This window comes from Carassius gibelio, chromosome B16, assembly GCF_023724105.1.
Source record: "Carassius gibelio isolate Cgi1373 ecotype wild population from Czech Republic chromosome B16, carGib1.2-hapl.c, whole genome shotgun sequence".
Classification (NCBI taxonomy): domain Eukaryota; kingdom Metazoa; phylum Chordata; class Actinopteri; order Cypriniformes; family Cyprinidae; genus Carassius; species Carassius gibelio.
This window is the reverse complement of record NC_068411.1, coordinates 7,983,439-8,006,861: the sequence shown is the minus strand read 5'-3', so window position 1 is coordinate 8,006,861 and position 23,423 is coordinate 7,983,439. Positions and strand designations below refer to the sequence as shown.

The 23,423-nt window shown below is 40.2% G+C and overlaps 1 protein-coding gene and 2 pseudogenes across 1 annotated transcript; 2 read left to right on the top strand and 1 right to left on the bottom strand.

The window, feature by feature from the left end:
* Positions 1 to 7,118: 7,118 nt before the first annotated feature.
* LOC127975097 (serine/threonine-protein kinase pim-3-like) lies at positions 7,119 to 10,618 on the bottom strand (annotated as a pseudogene).
* Positions 10,619 to 16,265: 5,647 nt separating this feature from the next.
* LOC127974297 (serine/threonine-protein kinase pim-2) lies at positions 16,266 to 16,982 on the top strand. The gene is made up of 3 exons (XM_052577479.1): positions 16,266 to 16,545; positions 16,678 to 16,760; positions 16,905 to 16,982. Exons 1-3 carry the CDS (start codon positions 16,371 to 16,373, stop codon positions 16,980 to 16,982), a joined length of 336 nt encoding a protein of 111 aa, XP_052433439.1. The 5' UTR covers positions 16,266 to 16,370.
* Positions 16,983 to 17,085: 103 nt separating this feature from the next.
* LOC127974322 (serine/threonine-protein kinase pim-3-like) lies at positions 17,086 to 18,319 on the top strand (annotated as a pseudogene).
* The last annotated feature ends 5,104 nt before the right edge of the window (positions 18,320 to 23,423 follow it).

Here is a 23,423-nt window from a genome sequence, read left to right as displayed (position 1 = left end):
CTTGCCGTCTGTGTATAACAAGCGGACTTGGCATCACTGGTTTCGAAGTGCCTACTGATCGCTAGTGACGCCTGCTGGTCAAAACTGTGTACATGCAAACAAATAAAACACTTCAGGCTAAACCATGCTTACACCGCTTCATAAGCACATTTTATTGAAAGTTAAATACATTAAATGCAATAAAAATAATAAAATACCAATATGAAGTGCCTGTATAGTATGTGGTTTTAAAAATGTTTTATATTCATTAGCAGGGCTTGCTTTATTTGTTTATAAAGAGGCCAGTTAGAGACTATTAACTACTTCTCATCCTTTTAATTTCTCAGATGTCTCATTTAAATGTCTAAAAATAGATGAAACTGATCCGAGATCAGGTAAAATCATAGACTATAAAAACACTCATAGACACTGGTTCGATGGTTCTCGATGTACTCGCCTGATTGACGGATTCACAGAGATCACCCCCAGAGCCGAACCATTGAAATTTCCGCTACATTCTTAAAGGGGGGGGGGGGGGGTGTTTTTAACACTGTTAAAGAGTTGGATTCCCATGCTAAACATGGACAAAGTTTCAAAAATTAAGTTGTAAGTTTGAAGGAGTATTTTTGTTCCAAAAATACATCTACCGGTTTGTCACAAGTTTGGGAACATTTTTTTCGAGCATGGCTCTGTGTGACGTTAGATGGAGTGGAATTTCCTTATATGGGTCCTGAGGCACGTCTCCCAGAAGAGCGCGAGCTCCCGTAGAGCAGAGCACTGATAGCAAAACAGAGCGATTCACTGATAAGAGCGAGAGCGTCGCGAAATGTCACAAAAGAAGTGTGTTTTTGGTTGCCAGGGCAAGACAACCCTGCACAGATTACCAAAAGAGAAACAGCATTAAGGGACCAGTGGATGGAGTTTATTTTTACAGAGCATCAACGGAGTTGTGTTAGTGTTTTTGTTTGTTCCCTGCATTTCGAAGATGCTTGTTTTACAAACAAGGCCCAGTTTGACACAGTATTTGCATATCGTTTATTCCTTAAGGATGATGCAGTCCCAACGAAAAAGGGTCACGATCGTGTGTTGGAACCACAGGCGGTGAGTAAAACTGCTTAAAATATCTCTGTTGTTAAAGGGGGGGTGAAATGCTCGTTTTCACTCAATATCCTGTTAATCTTGAGTACATATAGAGTAGTACTGCATCCTTCATAAATCCAAAAAGTCTTTAGTTTTATTATATTCATAAGAGAAAGATAGCCTGTACCGATTTTTCCCGGAAAAACACGACCGACTGGAGGCGTGACGTGTGGGCGGAGCTAAAGAATCACGAGTGCGAATAGACCCTTTTACAGTTGGTAAACAAGGTGACGTATTTGTGTGGGCGGGGCTTAGCTGGAGGCAAAAAGATTCCCCTCAACACTTGAACAAACGGTAGCTAGTGAGTTTTCTTAGCTTGTTTTTTTAACAGTGGCTGGAGAAAATCGGAATATATCTGCTTTACTCGATGGCGCCGCAGATGGCTGCTTCAGTGCTTGGCTCTCCAGTGTTTGTGCTGTTTTTGTTCGTTTTTCCTGTTTTACAGAAACTTGCTGATCAGATCACAGAGACAGAACAACATCACCCGGACTCTGTTTTAATCATTCTTGGGGACTTTAACAAAGCCAATCTTTCCCGTGAACTGCCAAAATACAGACAGCATGTTACATGTCCCACCAGAGACAGTAATATATTGGATCACTGTTACACCACAATAAAGGATGCATATCACTCTGTTCCACGAGCAGCTTTGGGACGTTCCGATCACTGTCTGGTTCATCTTATACCGTCCTACAAGCAAAAACTTAAATCTGCTAAGCCTGTAGTAAGGACTGTGAAGAGATGGACCAGTGAAACAGAGCAGGATTTACAATCTTGTTTTGACCTCACTGATTGGAGTGTTTTTGAAGCTGCTACCACCGATCTGGACGAACTCACAGAGACTGTAACATCCTATATTAGTTTCTGTGAGGATATATGCATTCCTACCAGGACTTATTTAACATTCAACAATGATAAGCCATGGTTTACAGTAAAACTAAGACATCTTCGTCAGGCCAAAGAGGATACCTACAGAAATGGGGACAGGGTCTTGTACAATCAGGCCAGGAACACACTGAACAAAGAGATCAGAGCGGCTAAAAAGACCTACGCTAAAAAGTTGGAAGACCAGTTTACTTCCAACGACTCAACTTCAGTGTGGAGAGGTCTAAGAGCCATCACAAACTACAAGACACCATCCCCTTGCACAGAGGCTAATCAACGACTTGCTAACGACCTGAATGAGTTTTATTGCAGATTTGAAATCCCCATCACCCATTCTGACCATCTCCCTGCACAACCATTAACACATCTTGCAATCCCACCCTCCACACCTCCTGCTCTTCAAATCTGTGAAGATGATGTGCGCCAGGTCTTCAAGAAGAACAAAAGGAGAAAAGCACCAGGCCCAGATGGTGTTACACCAGCCTGTCTGAAAATCTGTGCTGACCAGCTGGCCCCCATCTTTTTACAGATCTTCAACAGATCCCTGGAGTTGTGTGAAGTGCCTTCCTGCTTCAAACGCTCCACCATCATCCCCATCCCATGGATTGCACTTCATCCTGCAACATCTGGACAAAACAGGGACTTATGTGAGGATCCTATTTGTGGACTTTAGTTCGGCATTCAACACCATCATCCCAACAGCCCTTCAGACCAAACTGACCCAGCTCTCTGTTCCTAGCTCTATCTGTCAGTGGATCACCAGCTTTCTGACGGATAGGCAACAGTAAGTGAGACTGGGGAAATTCACATCAAACAGCTGCTTCACCAACACTGGTGCCCCTCAGGGATGTGTTCTCTCCCCTCTGCTCTTCTCCCAGTACACCAACGACTGCACCTCTAAAGACCCCTCTGTCAAGCTCCTAAAGTCTGCAGACGACACTACAGTCATCGGCCTCATTCAGGACGGTGATGAGTCTGCTTACAGACAAGAGGTTGAGCAGCTGGCTGTCTGGTGCAGTCTTAACAACCTGGAGCTGAACACGCTCAAAACAGTGGAGATGATCGTGGACTTCAGGAGAAACCCCCCTGCACTTTCCCCACTCACCATAATGAACAGCACTGTGACTGCAGTGGAGTCATTCAGATTCCTGGGAACCACAATCTCTCTGGAACTGAAGTGGGACAATCACATTGACTCCATTGTTAAAAAGGCCCAGCAAAGGTTGTATTTCCTTCGCCAGCTGAGGAAGTTTAACCTGCCACAGGAGCTGCTAAAACAGTTCTACTCGGCCATCTTTGAGTCTGTCCTCTGTACTTCAATAACTGTCTGGTTTGGTTCAGCAACAAAATCAGACATCAGAAGACTACAGAGAACTGTTCGGACTGCTGAAAGGATTATTGGTGCTCCCCTGCCCACCCTTCAAGAACTGTATACATCCAGAGTGAGGAAAAGGGCTCAGAAAATCACTCTGGATCCCTCACATCCAAGTCACCCCATCTTTGAACTTTTGCCATCTGGCCGGCGCCTCAGAGCCGCAAACACCAGAACAGCAAGGCACAAGAACAGTTTCTTCCCCCAGGCAATCTACCTCATGAACAGTTAAATGTTCCCTACTTATGCTTATAAACGTGCAATATCCTTATATTTATTGGTTAACCCTCCATCCTAGAACATTCCTGCATCTCACTCAATCCTATTCCATTATCATTTATAGCACAATTGTTTATACACTTATTTATTTGCCAATTTGTAAATCTCTTTTTTTTTTCTTTTTCTGTGTGTTGTTGTCTCTGTGTACTGGAAGCTTATGTCACTAAAACAAATTCCTTGTATGCGTAAGCATACTTGGCAATAAAGCTCTTTCTGATTCTGATTCTGATCTGAATATTTAAGGTCACTCACTGTCCGGGACCGCGATAATTATTTGAAAAAGTTAACTTTAACGGACGGAACCAGATTGGTCGACCCGTACACAATCACTCATTGGATGGACGATCTGACAGGATTATCTCCGATTGAGTGGCCTGACATCTACACTTACCTGATAGAGAAACCGAGCGTGTAAAGTAAAGATAAACTGAGGTCGTATAAATCCTAAGATTAAATAAAAACTGACATTACAGTAAAATTATTATTAAGATGTAAATATTTTCTAGAAATAAAAATTCCGAAGACTGCAAATTAATTATAAACTTTCTTTATTTATTCTTTCTTACCATGTTCTTAAATTCCGGTCACAATTAACCACAACAATGTATATAAAATGTTCTCCGTCGATTCTGGCAACCAACAACACAACAAGACGACATTTTAAGCTCCTTGAGTAGCCGACCCTGTGTTGGTTTGTATCAGCCGCCTCCAGTTTTCCGTTTGTTTTGCCTCCAGCTAGCGCCGTGACGTACCTGTGACGTCCGCGCAAAAGGGGTCTATAGGCTTTTGCGTTGAGAGCATGTGGAAGCTGTGACATTACCGTGAGGGAAAACCCATCATCCAAAACAAACCATGGCTAACAGTCAGATTCAGCCGTTTATTTATGATCCAGAATCAGATCCAGAGGCTGAAACTGAACAAGCAGCAGCAGCAACGACTCGCTCCGAGCGGGGCTCGAACCCGGGTCTCTGGCATGGGAGGGGACGCACTAACAAGGAGGCAGAGATATTTGAAGCAGTTTTACTCACCGCCTGCGGTTCCAACACACGATCGTGACCCTTTTTCCTTGGGATTGCATCATCCTTAAGAAATAAACGATACGCAAATCCGTCGTCAAACTGGGCCTTGTGAACAAGCATCTTCGAAATGCAGGTAACAAACAAAAACACTTGCACAACTCCGTTGATGCTCTGTAAAAAATAAACTCCATCCATTGGTCCCTTAATGCTGTTTTTTTTTTTTGGTAATCTGTGCAGGGTTGTCTTGCCCTGGCAACCAAAAACACACTTCTTTTGTGACTTTTCGCGACGCTCTCGCTCTGATAAGTGAAATGTCTGTGCTGCTCAGCCTCGCTATATGGGAGCGCGCGCTCTTCCGGCAGACGTGCCCTAGGACCCATATAAGGAAATTCCACTCCATCTAACATCACAGAGCCATACTCGAAAAAAACTTTCCGAAACTTGTGACAAACCGGAAGGAGTATTTTGGGAACAAAAATACTCCTTCAAACGTACAACTTCCATGTTTAGCATGGGAATCCAACTCTTTAACAGTGTAAAAAACTCAGTATGCATGAAATAGCATTTCACCCCCCTTTTGACTTAGCTATCGGCGTGTAAGAACATCAAGTAAACAACATGCGATGTTGTCATCAAACTGCACTTTCCACATGTACAGCTTAAAAAAAAAAAAAAAAAAGGACGACATAAAGTGGAACTTAGTCATTTTCCAAAACCGCTAAGCAAATATATACAGTTTCAGTACATACCACATAGAGAAGTCGTTGCTGATGCTGCTCTTGTTAAATTTCAGCCTCTGGATCTGATTCTGGATCATAAATATACGCTGAATCTGACTGTTAGCCATGGTTTGTTTTGGATGATGTTTTTTTCCTCACGGTAATGTCACAGCTTCCAAACGCTCTCAACGCAAAAGCCTACTGGCGCTCGTGATTCTTTAGCTCCGCCCACACGTCACGCCTCTAGGCGCTCGTGTTTTTCCGGGAAAAATTGGTACAGACTATCTTTCTCTTATAAATATAATAAAACTAAAGACTTTTTGGAGTTATGAAGGATGCAGTACTACTCTATAGGCACTCAAGATTAACAGGATATTGAGTGAAAATGAGCATTTCACCCCCCTTTAAACTCAAAAATGCTGTCTTTAGAGGACACACTCCAAGGAAGGCATCAAGGCACTTCTGTACCTTCATCTAAGAGCTGGGCGATATTTCACAATTTTTTTTTTCATATCAGTTGATATCGATAATTATCACAATATAAGTCAAATCTTTATTTTTCTCCAGTTTAAAGCTAAATTTATGTTCTAAAGTGAAAGTTGTAGAAACCCGACCATTAATGTTTCTTTACAAAATGCATATCTAAATAGAAAAATGTATTTCTTGGTCTTCTGCATGTTCTAATGAGTGATATTGTTTAAAATCAAGAAATAGGTTTGGGTTGCCTGATAATATTAATAATAAAACCACTTTTTTGTCTCTTAGAAATGCACATTAGGATGCAGAGATAACATTTTTGTTCATTAAAATCAGTAGCATCTGTAATAATAATAATAATAATAGCAACCTTTTAAAAGGTTAAATTCATTCTTTTTTTTTACTTAATGGAATTCAGTGTGAATATCCCACCTTTCTGTCACAATCCCATGGTGCAGTGAGTGTTACCATGGTAAATGATGGCAATGTTTAGATTGAAAAGACTTCTGGCTGTCTCGTTTGTTGCTCAGTGTTTCTCCTGTTTGGCTTTAAACTAGTTTAAATAACACAGTCATTTATTTGCATATATTTATATTTATATTTGCAGTGCAGGAGTTGTGGAAGTGTACATAAGACTGTGAGTTTAAATTAAATTTGCATGCACAAGAGAAGATTTGTAAAGGTGTAAATCGTGTTTCAAGCGTAAGAAAAAATGATTTGCAGCATTTTACTGTCACTCGTAAGTGTCATTCATGTTTTGTGAAACTGCAGCTTCATGCTAACGCAAAATAAATCTGATTTGCATTCTTCTGACGACTTCTGCAACATTGAGATCCTCTCATCAACTTTATTTTTAACAAGCTGTGACAATGAGATGCTATTATGGTTTTTATTAAGATTTAGATTTTTAGATTCAGTTAAAGGTTATTTTATTTCAAATAACAGAAATGTTTTCTGTAGGTTTCAGTTAAGTAATTAAATAATTCCTAAGGTTTTGATGTTTTTGTCTCTTCATGCTGGTTTAGGCTCAGTCTGGAGCGGATCTCTGTAGCATCAGGACTCTGGTTTGAGCCGGCGCTGCGTGTCCAGCTCCTCCAGCATCCACACAGAGCCCTCAGTCACGCTCCAGAGTGAAGCACAGCATTACAAAACACATGAAACGCCTGCTGTCCTCTCGTCCTCACTGCAGGTGTCCAGCTGTCTCTGCTGCTCCTGTGTCCTGCACTCCTGCTCACACTATGTTCACAATTACAGACAGTTACCTACATTGATCCTGACAGGACAATCCAACTGTCCAATCAACACGGAGTCATTGAGATGAGTGTGCTGTGATTGGCCACCTGTGGAGCGTAACCAGGGATGCTGTTCAATGTCCTGTAAGCTGGGACGCTCGTCCGCTGCTGCTCTAAGACACCATCTAATCAACTGACGGCAGTCTGTCACATACAACACAGTACTTGAGCAACACAACATCAACTTCTGCTCGCTCCGGCCCTGATTTCTGACTGTGAACAGCTGCATGTTTGCCATCTCTTGCCTGCAGACAGGTGACTCGGGAAGCGCAGTCTGCGAACCCTCCGTGCGCTTTGGAAAGGTAGAGAGCCGCACAGGAGCTTGTAGAGCGTCACACCCAGCGACCAAGCAGTGGCTGCTCCGGCACGATAGCTGTGGGAACGAAACCACTCCGGAGGGGCGTATGAAAGAGTGCCTGAGAGACCCCAGAAGAGCAAGAGATCAGCTCAAACGCTTCCAGTCCAAAACACACACTTCCACAGAGATCTCCTCCTGACCAATCTGCAAACTCTTCATACTGCGAGTCCTTCAGGAGGTGTCCGCAGCCAAAGTCCAGCAGCTTGATCTCGCTGGTATCGGTGCAAATGAGCAGGTTCTGTGGCTTGACGTCCCGGTGGAAGACGCCGCGGCTCTCGCAGTGTTTGAGAGCGTCGATGAGCTGCAGCAGCACCTTCTTGGCCTGGCTCTCATCCAGACAGCCGTTCTCCTCACAGAAACTGTGGAGATCCTGGCAAGGATCCGGCCGTTCCAGGATCATGACGTAGCGTTCGGGATGGTCAAACCACTCCAGCAGCTTCAGGACACTGGGACAGACAGGAGCTGAATTGACTCGGGTCATCAACGCGACCTCCAGCGGCAGCAGACCCTGACCTTCCTGCAGCGGCAGAGACAGCAGACCCTTGAGTAGAGCCCGACCGATATGGATTTTTGGGGGCCGATGCCGATGCCGATATTAACTCGAAAAGAGCCGATTTATAAGCCGATATTTTGATTTTGAAAATAAACTGGATATTAGACCCATTTCCTATATACTGCACTTACACAACATTCAATAGCAAAATATCTGCCTGTTCTATGTATGTGGGCTGTATAAACCATTTTCCAGAAGAGATTATGTAAAAAAAAAAGCCTTAGATTATAGTCTCAATGACTAAACAATTGCACATCAAAAGTATATATTTTTTAATGGTCAAAAAAAACACTTTTACTTTCTTCCAGTTGAAGCTGGTTTTAACAGTCTGTGTGTGTTCTGTAAATAAATTATAATACTAAAGTTAAAGTATTTGCAGAAGTAGTCCCACACTTTGCTGCTACAGCATTCACCTTTTTCAGGTATCTGTAGGCCAGAAAGAGACAGAGAAAGAATAAGCATGTGTATTAATAATATCACCATGTATCATTACTCGTGTCATCATTAGAATTAGAATTATAATAAACAGGGATCTCCTACATAGGCAAAAATGAGAAATATATATTTTTTTTATTTGTCAACCAATAGGTATTACCTATTACCTACTTCTATTTAACAATATTACAACATTTTCCTGTTATGTCTTTAAAGCTGCTTTGAAACAATCTGTAAAAAATAAAAATAAATAAAAAAAAGCGCTTGTTCAGCTCACATTTATTTACATGTCCCCTCTGGTTAATCATTTCTGACCCACCTACTCGAAGTTGAATGGTTAACGTTAGTGTCATGAACACACCGCTGTCAATTTTGAGAAGAACCACCTTCAATCACGTTAATAGCAAGCATTTAAGGGGCCTGCTAAAAAGGAAGCTATATTAGCGTTAGAATAACATAAGGCTGTAAATATCGAATATTTTAGTAATCGGGTCTATGATAGGCTTTTGTACATTCTGCTGAACAACAGCCTTTAACTGGACTTTTATTTTGACGGGTTGGCGTACATTTACAGTTCTGTGTATGTGATGTGGCGCTGTTTTTACTTAAATCAAACGGTCAAATGCTCATGAAGTGACTGTCAGAGCAGTTCTGGGGATGTTGTTCATGTGTTCACGTGATTATTTAGTGAGACAGCGGACGCTGAATTCACCGCGAGCTTAATGCGCGCTTACGTGTGTTTAATGAATGAAGAGGCGCTTCTGCGCCATTCATTAACAGAGACGCGCAGAACATGCAGGATTCATATTTAAAAAGACTATTCCGGCTTAATACTTACAGATATTCGTCCATATCGTGATTTGATGTAAGTGCAATGACCTATTTTTAATGAATTCATTCAATAACATAACAGCTGTTGTTTTTTCGAGGCACGCTGTACATAACTTCTAGTCATTGCCCCCCTGCCACAGTTACCCGGTCATTATGTGGGAAACACTGCAGATATATTTAGAATAAGTTAAACGATAACGTTATAGTTTGACATCTTATTAACGTTCGCACTCTTCCACTGATAAACATGGTATTAGCTTCGTGGCTAATCTAATATAGCAATGCATTAGTGGCTGTAAGTGATGTTACAGAATATTTATAAGTGATAATGATAGGACCGTTAGCTAGAACTACCACATCATTGTATATACAGTGTATGAACTAAATCATTTCACATGAAGAACGACAGACTCACCGTCAAAACAGAAAAAAAATCTCCGTGGCTGGCTTGGCTTATCGCTTTCTTCGCTAGTGAATTTCTGGCGCTGTTGTCAACTCTGGAGCTGCAGAGCTCCCTCTGGTGGGTAAACTATGCAACACTCATAACATGAGTAAAGCATGAGACTCCGTTTCTCATGTTCCATCGGCCATTATAAACGCCGATGCCGATTTAAATGCAATAAGCTCATATCGGCCGATAATATCGGCCGGCCGATATATCGGTCGGGCTCTACTTGAGTCATCGCTAGAGGCCTGAGTGTGGCTTTATGTGTGTATCAAACCCTACATGTGACTGAACTTACAACTTCCACGTCCTCGTGCTCCTCGTCTTTAGTCACGTACTTGATGGCCACCTGCAGACAGATGAACCACAGTATTTTACACCTGCTAATGATGACAATAATCTCAAGCTCTGTACATATTAAATACAGTTTATGTCACGAGTTTCGTGAATGAGGGCTGTTTGAATGAATCGAGGAGGAAAGAAAATGTCTTACTGGCAATCCATCAGAGCTGCGGGTCCCAGCAAACACAGAGCCGAATCCACCTTGACCCAGCATTGGGCCCTTTATATACGCATCTGCAACAATCACACGATCACAAGAAATGAGAAAACAGGCGACTACAAGACTGTTCCTGTAATCATCATCAGTGAATGAACATGTCAAAATCACTTAATTCAGCCATGTCTTGAGAATCAGCCTGACCTTCAGCAGAGCGTTTGGTGGGTCTGGGATCTTCATCCTCCGAGCTCTGTCTCTTCCTCTTCCTTTGAGTCGACTCAGAAGGCACAGGACAGATATAGCCAGGCCGGGTCGGGGTTGACAGTGCTTTCTGAATGTGGTCTCCACACTGTCTCCCAGCCTCCTGACCAGCAGCCATCTGGGTTAAAACAGCAGTGGATCTGGAGCGACCCAAAGCTGAGAGAGCACCACTTCACTGTTTCACACTGTTTGACTTTCTTCTGCTTTTAATGAATTTCTTCAAATAAATCAGCTCAACAACGTCTTGAGATTTGTTAACCGAGGTATAAGTGGAATAATTGACTCTGGTCAGATTATTATTGAAAATAATGCACATCCCAGATGAAAACAATCATGTGAAGTGACACATAATACACTTTTTTATTTAAAAAAAAAAAAAGGCAGTTTTTCATATTCAATGAGTACAATATGTGCTTATTTCACTAGTGTTCGAGATAAATCTGCTAAACTGCACAGCGTTATTAATGTAAGGGCAGTCTAACAATACAACATCAAACCAAACCAACAACAAATATGAAAAATTAAAACACTCACCTTGTCTTTCGCGCATGTGAGCCATCGAAAATATCCTTAATATCTCTCCTTCACAATGAGAAAAGAAAAGAATAGATAAGAAAAAGAAGAAATTCCTAAAACCAAATAAAAACAAATAAATGAAATAAAACTCTCCTCAGAATAATCTAAACTCAGAAATGCTCCGAACTCCTTCAGACATAAAAGTGTGTCTCGAGAGTCTCGTCTTCAAACACACAACAATCAGAAACAGAAGACTTCAGACTTTTATAGCTGCAGATGGAATTTACAGGTTGCTATAGCAACTCAGATTCGATTCACGCACAATCGAGCTCGCGCTGCAGACTGTAGCATGACGTCATGTAACATTACTTTCGTGACGTAATGTGCGCCGACTGGTGAGATATGTGTAAAATAAAACCTTTACAAAGTTACTTTTTTTAAGAGCTGGAAAAAAAAAACATGTTGACTGAGATAATGATTATTATATCATACGATTAATTTATGATTAGATTGTGATTATTTTCACCAGCAGAGAGCGCTGTGAGCTATTAGTCCTAGAGATGATGAATATAATAATAAAATAAATAAATAATAAATAAATATTTACTCCAAGAGGACAATTTTGCGAAGACATAGGTATTTTTTTAAAGTTATGCAGGGTATGCCAATTTTATCTCAGTTCCAAATATTGTAATGTAAGGACTGTTTGTCTAATGATACAAGGATTTTTCCTTTCATGATTTATTGTTATCTCTACACATTGCCTGCTTTTCTGTAACAGAGTTGACAAACAATACCATGAAGACAGGACAGACCTCAGTAAGAGTCCTCAGTGTTGATCAAGTTCACATAACCCATCTAGAGATGGAATCATCTTTGAGACCAATTTCAGGCCGTCTATGTAATTTTTTTTTTTTTTCCAGACTGATTTATGCCCTGCACCTGGACTAAGTATTTGAAAAGCACTTTATATTTTATTCAGCAGGAAATGCTCAACCTCAGAAAAGGTGAGTTAGCACCCAAAAATTAAGGACCGCCAATATTGTGGAATAAAACCTTATAGTTTTGATGCCATTTGTTGTGATTCTGAGATAAACTGTTTTATGTTAGTTTGTTAAACTATTTTTTTCATGTTTAATGGGGAAATTTTTTCAGATAAAAATTTAAATTTTGCTGTGTTTTTAAATTAACATTTGGAATTGAATTAAAATAAAACAGAAAAAAAAATGCATGAACATTCCTTTTATTTGGAAATTGAAAAAAAAAACTGATATAGATTTAACTTTGAAATTACACTGAAAATGTTTTCATTCATCCAATTAAAATATGTAGGGTAATGATTTCACATCTATATTTTTTAACTGAAAAATAAATAACTTGCCTTAAACAATATTTTCTATGAAGACTATAAAAATTAATTTCTTAAGAATTTTTGTTTTGATTAAATCTTAAAACTCTCTTTTTTTTTAATTGGATGAATGAAATAAATATTCAGTGCAAGAGACCAAAAAATTAATTCTCCTCTGTCAAAGAAACCTGGGCTTCCATACCACCGCAGCAGTGCCACAAACTGACCACCTCCATGCAGGGCCGGCTCTAGGTTATTTGGTGCCCAAGGCGAGAGCGTATATATATATATATATACACACACACACAAAATTTCATAATAGATGAAAAAATATAAATAAAAAGATTAGAAAGGTAGTTAGATTTTTTTTTTTAAGAATAGAATTAGAATAGTGAGTGTTAAAGTTAGAGGGTCAAATAAAGATGGAAGAGATGTGTTTTAAGCCGATTCTTGAAGATGGCTAAGGACTCAGCTGCTCAGATTGAGTTGGGGAGTTCATTCCACCAGGAGGGAACATTTAATTTAAAAGTCCGTAAAAGTGACTTTGTGTTTCTTTGGGATGAACAATCAAGCCACGTTCACTTGCAGAATGCAAGCTTCTAGAGGCACATAAGACTGAAGTAATGAATTTAGGTAAATGGGTGCAGAGCCAGTGGTAGTTTTGTAGGCAATTGTATACAATCGATCATCAATATAAGGTAAGACCAGAGGTACTGCTAGTTTCTTAAACTGCTTACTGCATGCACCGCGGAGCGTTGTTAAACTCATCTCTGAATAGTGTTTTACCTGCAGTTGAGCGTTGTTTTGGTAAACTCACATCTGGATGCTATTCTACCTGCAGTAGAGCGTTGTTAAACTCACCGCTGAATGCTGTTAAACAGCACGACGAACGCTCCCCCTATTTCTCAGAGGGCGCTTTGATATCAGACGGCGAGGGATTTCTTAACATTAAAACCTAGTTGTGTGGCCAGATAAGGATGATATGGGGGACACCATTTGACCAGCCTCGGCATAGATCATTTATTGTAGCCTATTCCTATCTATTCGTATTTATTGTAGTCTCAATCCATCCACAGCAAACTTCTTCTTTTTTTTTTTTCATCCACAGCAAACAAAGGGCTGCCGGTGCTTACCCAAAGCGTCAAATTTCGGCGCCTCAGGCTAGGGTTCAGGGTTCCATAGAAGTCAATTGGACTGCCCTGCTCGTTGAAAAATAACGCCAAAGGGATACCCAGTGAGTTAAAACGTGACGCCAAGGGGTCCTGACCAAGCGTCCATATGTGACGAGTTGGGAGTGAGAACGTGTTGGCTGCACAACTCCTTGTTCAAGCTCTTGTTCTGTCCAGGCTGGACTATTGCAATGCGCTCTAGCAGGTCTTCCAGCCAATTCTATCAAACCTTTACAATTAATTCAGAATGCGGCAACAAGATTAATTTTAATGACCCAAAAAGAATACACGTCACACCTCTGTTTATCAATTTGCACTGGCTTCCAAAAGCTGCTCGCATAAAATTCAAGGCATTGATGTTTGCCTACAAAACTACCACTGGCTCTGCACCCATTTACCTAAATTCATTACTTCAGTCTTATGTGCCTCTAGAAGCTTGTGTTCTGCAAGTGAACGTGGCTTGATTGTTCATCCCAAAGAAACACAAAGTCACTTTTACGGACTTTTAAATTAAATGTTCCCTCCTGGTGGAATGAACTCCCCAACTCAATCTGAGCAGCTGAGTCCTTAGCCATCTTCAAGAATCGGCTTAAAACACATCTCTCCATCTTTATTTGACCCTCTAACTTTAACACTCACTATTCTAATTCTATTCTTAAAAAAAAAAATCTAACTACCTTTCTAATCTTTTTATTTATATTTTTTCATCTATTATGAAATTTTGTGTGTGTGTGTATATATATATATATACGCTCTCGCCTTGGGCACCAAATAACCTAGAGCCGGCCCTGCATGGAGGTGGTCAGTTTGTGGCACTGCTGCGGTGGTATGGAAGCCCAGGTTTCTTTGACAGAGGAGAATTAATTTTTTGGTCTCTTGCACTGAATATTTATTTCATTCATCCAATTAAAAAAAAAGAGAGTTTTAAGATTTAATCAAAACAAAAATTCTTAAGAAATTAATTTTTATAGTCTTCATAGAAAATATTGTTTAAGGCAAGTTATTTATTTTTCAGTTAAAAAATATAGATGTGAAATCATTACCCTACATATTTTAATTGGATGAATGAAAACATTTTCAGTGTAATTTCAAAGTTAAATCTATATCAGTTTTTTTTTCAATTTCCAAATAAAAGGAATGTTCATGCATTTTTTTTTTCTGTTTTATTTTAATTCAATTCCAAATGTTAATTTAAAAACACAGCAAAATTTTAATTTTTATCTGAAAAAATTTCCCCATTAAACATGAAAAAAATAGTTTAACAAACTAACATAAAACAGTTTATCTCAGAATCACAACAAATGGCATCAAAACTATAAGGTTTTATTCCACAATATTGGCGGTCCTTAATTTTTGGGTGCTAACTCACCTTTTCTGAGGTTGAGCATTTCCTGCTGAATAAAACATAAAGTGCTTTTCAAATACTTAGTCCAGGTGCAGGGCATAAATCAGTCTGGAAAAAAAAAAAAATTACATAGACGGCCTGAAATTGGTCAGTTCATCCATTACAAAGTTTTCTTCAAAGATGATTCCATCTCTAGATGGGTTATGTGTACTTGATCAACACTGAGGACTCTTACTGAGGTCTGTCCTGTCTTCATGGTATTGTTTGTCAACTCTGTTACAGAAAAGCAGGCAATGTGTAGAGATAACAATAAATCATGAAAGGAAAAATCCTTGTATCATTAGACAAACAGTCCTTACATTACAATATTTGGAACTGAGATAAAATTGGCATACCCTGCATAACTTTAAAAAAATACCTATGTCTTAACAAAATTGTCCTCTTGGAGTAAATATTTTATTATTTATTTATTTTATTATTATATTCATCATTTCTAGGACTAATAGCTCACAGCGCTCTCTGCTGGTGAAAATAATCACAATCTAATCATAAATTAATCGTATGATATAATAATCATTATCTCAGTCAACATGTTTTTTTTCCAGCCCTTAAAAAAAGTAACTTTGTAAAGGTTTTATTTTACACATATCTCACCAGTCGGCGCACATTACGTCACGAAAGTAATGTTACATGACGTCATGCTACAGTCTGCAGCGCGAGCTCGATTGTGCGTGAATCGAATCTGAGTTGCTATAGCAACCTGTAAATTCCATCTGCAGCTATAAAAGTCTGAAGTCTTCTGTTTCTGATTGTTGTGTGTTTGAAGACGAGACTCTCGAGACACACTTTTATGTCTGAAGGAGTTCGGAGCATTTCTGAGTTTAGATTATTCTGAGGAGAGTTTTATTTGATTTATTTGTTTTTATTTGGTTTTAGGTGTTTCTTCTTTTTCTTATCTATTGTTTTCTTTTCTCATTGTGAAGGAGAGATATTAAGGATATTTTCGATGGCTCACATGCGCGAAAGACAAGGTGAGTGTTTTAATTTTTCATATTTGTTGTTGGTTTGGTTTGATGTTGTATTGTTAGACTGCCCTTACATTAATAACGTTGTGCAGTTTAGCAGATTTATCTCGAACACTAGTGAAATAAGCACATATTGTACTCATTGAATATGAAAAACTGCCTTTTTTTTTTTTTTAATAAAAAAGTGTATTATGTGTCACTTCACATGATTTTTTTTCATCTGGGATGTGCATTATTTTCAATAATAATCTGACCAGAGTCAATTATTCCACTTATACCTCGGTTAACAAACCTCAAGACATTGTTGAGCTGATTTATTTGAAGAAATTCATTAAAAGCAGAAGAAAGTCAAACAGTGTGAAACAGTGAAGTGGTGCTCTCTCAGCTTTGGGTCGCTCCAGATCCACTGCTGCTTTAACCCAGATGGCTGCTGGTCAGGAGGCTGGGAGACAGTGTGGAGACCACATTCAGAAAGCACTGTCAACCCCGACCCGGCCTGGCTATATCTGTCCTGTGCCTTCTGAGTCGACTCAAAGGAAGAGGAAGAGACAGAGCTCGGAGGATGAAGATCCCAGACCCACCAAACGCTCTGCTGAAGGTCAGGCTGATTCTCAAGACATGGCTGAATTAAGTGATTTGCCATTGACATGTTCATTCACTGATGATGATTACAGGAACAGTCTTGTAGTCGCCTGTTTTCTCATTTCTTGTGATCGTGTGATTGTTGCAGATGCGTATATAAAGGGCCCAATGCTGGGTCAAGGTGGATTCGGCTCTGTGTTTGCTGGGACCCGCAGCTCTGATGGATTGCCAGTAAGACATTTTCTTTCCTCCTCGATTCATTCAAACAGCCCTCATTCACGACACTCGTGACATAAACTGTATTTAATCTGTACGGAGCTTGAGGTTATTGTCATCATTAGCAGGTGTAAAATACTGTGGTTCATCTGTCTGCAGGTGGCCATCAAGTACGTGACTAAAGACGAGGAGCACGAGGACGTGGAAGTTGTAAGTTCAGTCACATGTAGGGTTTGATACACACATAAAGCCACACTCAGGCCTCTAGCGATGACTCAAGGGTCTGCTGTCTCTGCCGCTGCAGGAAGGTCAGGGTCTGCTGCCGCTGGAGGTCGCGTTGATGACCCGAGTCAATTCAGCTCCTGTCTGTCCCAGTGTCCTGAAGCTGCTGGAGTGGTTTGACCATCCCGAATGCTACGTCATGATCCTGGAACGGCCGGATCCTTGCCAGGATCTCCACAGTTTCTGTGAGGAGAACGGCTGTCTGGATGAGAGCCAGGCCAAGAAGGTGCTGCTGCAGCTCATCGACGCTCTCAAACACTGCGAGAGCCGCGGCGTCTTCCACCGGGACGTCAAGCCACAGAACCTGCTCATTTGCACCGATACCAGCGAGATCAAGCTGCTGGACTTTGGCTGCGGACACCTCCTGAAGGACTCGCAGTATGAAGAGTTTGCAGGTTGGTCAGGAGGAGATCTCTGTGGAAGTGTGTGTTTTGGACTGGAAGCGTTTGAGCTGATCTCTTGCTCTTCTGGGGTCTCTCAGGCACTCTTTCATACGCCCCTCCGGAGTGGTTTCGTTCCCACAGCTATCGTGCCGGAGCAGCCACTGCTTGGTCGCTGGGTGTGACGCTCTACAAGCTCCTGTGCGGCTCTCTACCTTTCCAAAGCGCACGGAGGGTTCGCAGACTGCGCTTCCCGAGTCACCTGTCTGCAGGCAAGAGATGGCAAACATGCAGCTGTTCACAGTCAGAAATCAGGGCCGGAGCGAGCAGAAGTTGATGTTGTGTTGCTCAAGTACTGTGTTGTATGTGACAGACTGCCGTCAGTTGATTAGATGGTGTCTTAGAGCAGCAGCGGACGAGCGTCCCAGCTTACAGGACATTGAACAGCATCCCTGGTTACGCTCCACAGGTGGCCAATCACAGCACACTCATCTCAATGACTCCGTGTTGATTGGACAGTTGGATTGTCCTGTCAGGATCAATGTAGGTAACTGTCTGTAATTGTGAACATAGTGTGAGCAGGAGTGCAGGACACAGGAGCAGCAGAGACAGCTGGACACCTGCAGTGAGGACGAGTGGACAGCAGGCGTTTCATGTGTTTTGTAATGCTGTGCTTCACTCTGGAGCGTGACTGAGGGCTCTGTGTGGATGCTGGAGGAGCTGGACACGCAGCGCCGGCTCAAACCAGAGTCCTGATGCTACAGAGATCCGCTCCAGACTGAGCCTAAACCAGCATGAAGAGACAAAAACATCAAAACCTTAGGAATTATTTAATTACTTAACTGAAACCTACAGAAAACATTTCTGTTATTTGAAATAAAATAACCTTTAACTGAATCTAAAAATCTAAATCTTAATAAAAACCATAATAGCATCTCATTGTCACAGCTTGTTAAAAATAAAGTTGATGAGAGGATCTCAATGTAGCAGAAGTCGTCAGAAGAATGCAAATCAGATTTATTTTGCGTTAGCATGAAGCTGCAGTTTCACAAAACATGAATGACACTTACGAGTGACAGTAAAATGCTGCAAATCATTTTTTCTTACGCTTGAAACACGATTTACACCTTTACAAATCTTCTCTTGTGCATGCAAATTTAATTTAAACTCACAGTCTTATGTACACTTCCACAACTCCTGCCCTGCAAATATAAATATAAATATATGCAAATATTGTAGTCATTGCTTTACCTTTATAAATGACTGTGTTATTTAAACTAGTTTAAAGCCAAACAGGAGAAACACTGAGCAACAAACGAGACAGCCAGAAGGCTTTTCAATCTAAACATTGCCATCATTTACCATGGTAACACTCACTGCACCATGGGATTGTGACAGAAATGTGGGATATTCACACTGAATTTCATTAAGTAAAAAAAAAAAAACTTTTTCAGAATAAATATAAAAACCTTATAAAAGGTTGGTATTATTTTTATAGATGCTACTGATTTTAATAAACAAAAATGTTACCACTGCATCCTAATGTGCATTTCTAAGAGACAAAGAAGTGGTTTTATTATTAATATTATCAGGCAACCCAAACCTATTTCTGGATTTTAAACAAAATCACTCATTAGAACATGCAGAAGACCAAGAAATACATTTTTCTATTTAGATATGTATTTTGTAAAGAAACGTTAATGGTCTGGTTTCTACAACTTTAACTTTAGAACATAAATTTAGCTTTAAACTGGAGAAAAATAAAGATTTGACTTATATTGTGATAATTATCGATATCAACTGATATGAAAAAAAAAAAATCGTGAATTTTTTTTTTTGGCCATATCGCCCAGCTCTTAGATGAAGATACAGAAGTGCCTTGATGCCTTCCTTGGAGTGTGTCCTCTAAAGACAGCATTTTTGAGTTTAAAGGGGGGTGAAATGCTCGTTTTCACTCAATATCCTGTTAATCTTGAGTACATATAGAGTAGTACTGCATCCTTCATAACTACAAAAAGTATTTATTCATAAGAGAAAGATAGTCTGTACCAATTTTTCCCGGAAAAACACGAGCGGCTGGAGGCGTGACGTGTGGGCGGAGCTAAAGAATCACGAGCGCCAGTAGACTTTTGCGTTGAGAGCGTTTGGAAGCTGTGACATTACCGTGTCGGAAAACCCATCATCCAAAACAAACCATGGCTAACAGTCAGATTCAACGTATATTTATGATCCAGAATCAGATCCAGAGGCTGAAATTTAACAAGAGCAGCATCAGCAATGACGTCTCTATGTGGTATGTACTGAAACTGTATATATTTGCTTAGCGGTTTTGGAAAATGACTAAGTTCCACTTTATGTCGTCTTTTTTTTTTTTTTTTTTTTTTAAGCTGTACATGTGGAAAGTGCAGTTTGATGCCAACATTGCATGTTGTTTACTTGATGTGCTTACGCGCCGATAGCTAAGTTAACAACACAGAGATATTTGAAGCAGTTTTACTCACCGCCTGCTGTTCCAACACACGATCGTGACCCTTTTTCGTTGGGACTGCATTATCCTTAAGGAATAAACGATATGCAAATACGGCGTCAAACTGGGCCTTGTTTGTAAAACAAGCATCTTCGAAATGCAGGGAACAAACACAAACACTTGCACAACTCCGTTGATGCTCTGTAAAAATAAACTCCATCCACTGGTCCCTTAATGCTGTTTTTTTTGGTAATCTGTGCAGGGTTGTCTTGCCCTGGCAACCAAAAACACACTTCTTTTGTGACATTTCGCGACGCTCTCGCTCTGATCAGTGAATCGCTCTGTTTTGCTATCAGTGCTCTGCTCTACGGGAGCTCGCGCTCTTCTGGGAGACGTGCCTCAGGACCCATATAAGGAAATTCCACTCCATCTAACATCACAGAGCCATACTCGAAAAAAACTTTCCGAAACTTGTGACAAACAGGAAGAGGTATTTTTGGAACAAAAATACTCCTTCAAACGTACAACTTAATTTTTGAAACTTTGTCCATGTTTAGCATGGGAATCCAACTCTTTAACAGTGTAAAAAACACCCCCCCTTTAAGAATGTAGCTGAAATTTCAATGGTTCGGCTCTGGGGGTGATCTCTGTGAATCCGTCAATCAGGCGAGTACATTGAGAACCACTGAACCAGTGTCTATGAGTGTTTTTATAGTCTATGAGTTTACCTGATCTCGGATCAGTTTCATCAATTTTTAGACATTTTAATGAGACATCTGAGAAATTAAAAGGATGTGAAGTAGTTAATAGTCTCTAGCTGGCCTCTTTATAAACAAATAAAGCAAGCCCTGCTAATGAATATAAAACATTTTTAAAACTACATACTATACAGGCATTTCATATTTAATGGTATTTTATTATTTTTATTGCATTTAATGTATTTAACTTTCAATAAAATGTGCTTATGAAGCGGTGTAAGCATGGTTTAGCCTGAAGTGTTTTATTTGTTTGCATGTACACAGTTTTGACCAGCAGGCGTCACTAGCGATCAGTAGGCGTTTCAAAACCAGTGATGCCAAGTCCGCTTGTTATACACAGGCGGCAAGGAACTCAACCGGAAGTTGAAGTCGGCTGCGTGCCGCCATCTTGTAGCAGAACTTCACTTGAGTTAGCATCCCATTGACTCCCATTCATTTTGGCGTCACTTTGACAGCGAATAACTTTACATCTGAGGCGTTTAAAGACTCCGTTTGTCCATTATTTATTTCTAAAGATACACGACAATGTATAAAGTGCTCCATTACCTTCTTTGTTACATTATGGCCCCGTAGAAACAGTTTTTGTAAAAATAGGCTAACGATTGCATCATAACCACTCGACTCTCTGTCGCATTACCGTACAGACAGGAGGAGAAGCTCGTAGGCAATTAACTTAATATGGCGTACTGGCGTTACATTTTAAAATACTATACAAATAGGGCTGGGTATTGTTCAAAATCTTTCGATCCGGTGCCAATTTCGATACCTCAGTTTCGATACCGGTTCCTAACGATCCTTTTTTCGATACCATATGTTTTAAAATCCATTTCAACATCAACACAAATACATGAAACACAAAACTTTTATTTTTCACCTTAATTAAAACAATTTCTGGTAACACTTCACACTCAGGATAACATTATTAATACAACTGGTTGTGCTTTTTGGATAGGGGTGCGCCATTTAGGGGCAGACTGGGACCAAAAAGTGGCCCTGGACTTTCTGGCCCACAGCAGCCCACCACATCATAACGCAAACGCTCCTGTTTTGATGTCATTTATTAATTTAATATTTAAGTAAACAGTTTGGGGATTTTAACCAATATGGCAACTGATCCTCCATAAAAAAAAAAAAAATAAAAATAAAAAAAAATGAACAACAGCTGTTCATTTAGCTACTCCTAGTGAGCTATACTTGCTCATCAAGACACAAACATTATTCTAGAACTCACACTTTGCATTCAGTTATCAGGTCCATACAAATCATGCTTGAAATTGAAGTTTATAAACTCAAACGATAGCTTTATGTGCTTTACAGATGAACTTGAAGTCTTTATTCATTCAAGATGTTCAATAATAGATAATCTTTGGCAAGTTCATGATCCGATTAGTGAACCGATGATTCTTTTGAGTCAATCTTTTAAAATAATTATTTATTTTGTTTAACGAAACCAGTGTGCAAATCAGTATTTCACAAACTGGATAGATCTGAGGTGCAGGGCTCGCAAAATCGCTACCTCCACGTCCCGAGGCTATTGTGTTTTCCAGTCCGATGGGCTATCGTGAATAGTAATGTAAAATTCCTAACTTGCTTCGCGTTGTTCACTCGCTTGAAGGGGTGAAACGGTATCATAGCTGATCGTTTGCACTCGTTTCTAAATATTGCTGATTCAAGCGTTTTAAACAATTCGCGCGCGTTGAGCTTGCACTCACTCATTCAAAGCATGCGCTACGAGCAGCATTTCAGACAATGCGTGTACAGATAATGAATTCATCTTTCGCGTTTCGTAGCTTCTGAATGAACACATACACACAATTATATCAAAGTAATTGTCTCTGCAAGTATTCTCGTAAACACAGTCGGTTATGTTTTAAGTGAACGTATACAGTGGCCTGCTGCTTAGAGAAATTCGCTGTACCGGATCAATCTGTCTCTCTCTCTGTTTTTTAGACAACGTGATAGGGGGCGTGTTTCAAGATACGCAATGGAGTAGACCAAACTAAACAGGGAGGGAGGGCAAGCCGGCTTTGGTTGCAATACTCTTATCGCATATGTTGCACTTTGCTGACTCGGCATCCACTTTTAAAAAAGTGTAGCCACACTTTAGACCTTTTGACATCGTAAAACGGAAACGTTTTGAGAAAAAACAACTACACTTGTGTTGTGTGACTACGAGTATCTTCAAAAATCCTCCCAGTCAAGTCACGTGGTGGTCGACAGCCATTCACGGCGAATTTAGGTCCTTACATGCACATATGCTACAAGCTCACACAGACACAGCCGCTTGGCAAAAAAAAAAAAAAACACGGCCGCTTGGTTTTTGGAACCGAAATTTGGCACCGAAAGATAAATAATTGTTCGATACTCATAGTATCGAAGTTTTTCGTTCGATACCATAAAGGTATCGAAGTTCGGTACCCAGCCCTATATACAAAATAATTAATCAGAATACTTACTCCTGCTCACTCACGCCAAAGAACTCCCCGCTCAAGCTCGCCGTCTCTGCAAGATTAACGATGGCAGTTTGAGTCTGCGCATCAGAAACGGAAGTGCTTAAAAATGGGGGAGGTGCTTGTTTCTAATGTGTAGTTACTTATTTGGGCTTGTTTCCAGCTCCATAATAAGTTATGAAGCAGATCGTTTCTATAAGTTATTTAAACGTAGTTCTAGCCTGTTCTCTCTGTCCCTCCCTTTTCCCCATACACACAGTAGACAGCAGAGTTTTTTCCCACCCACGTCCTGCTTCTAATTGGCTCTGACCTAGTACTAGCCAATCAGAGGCAGAGCAGGG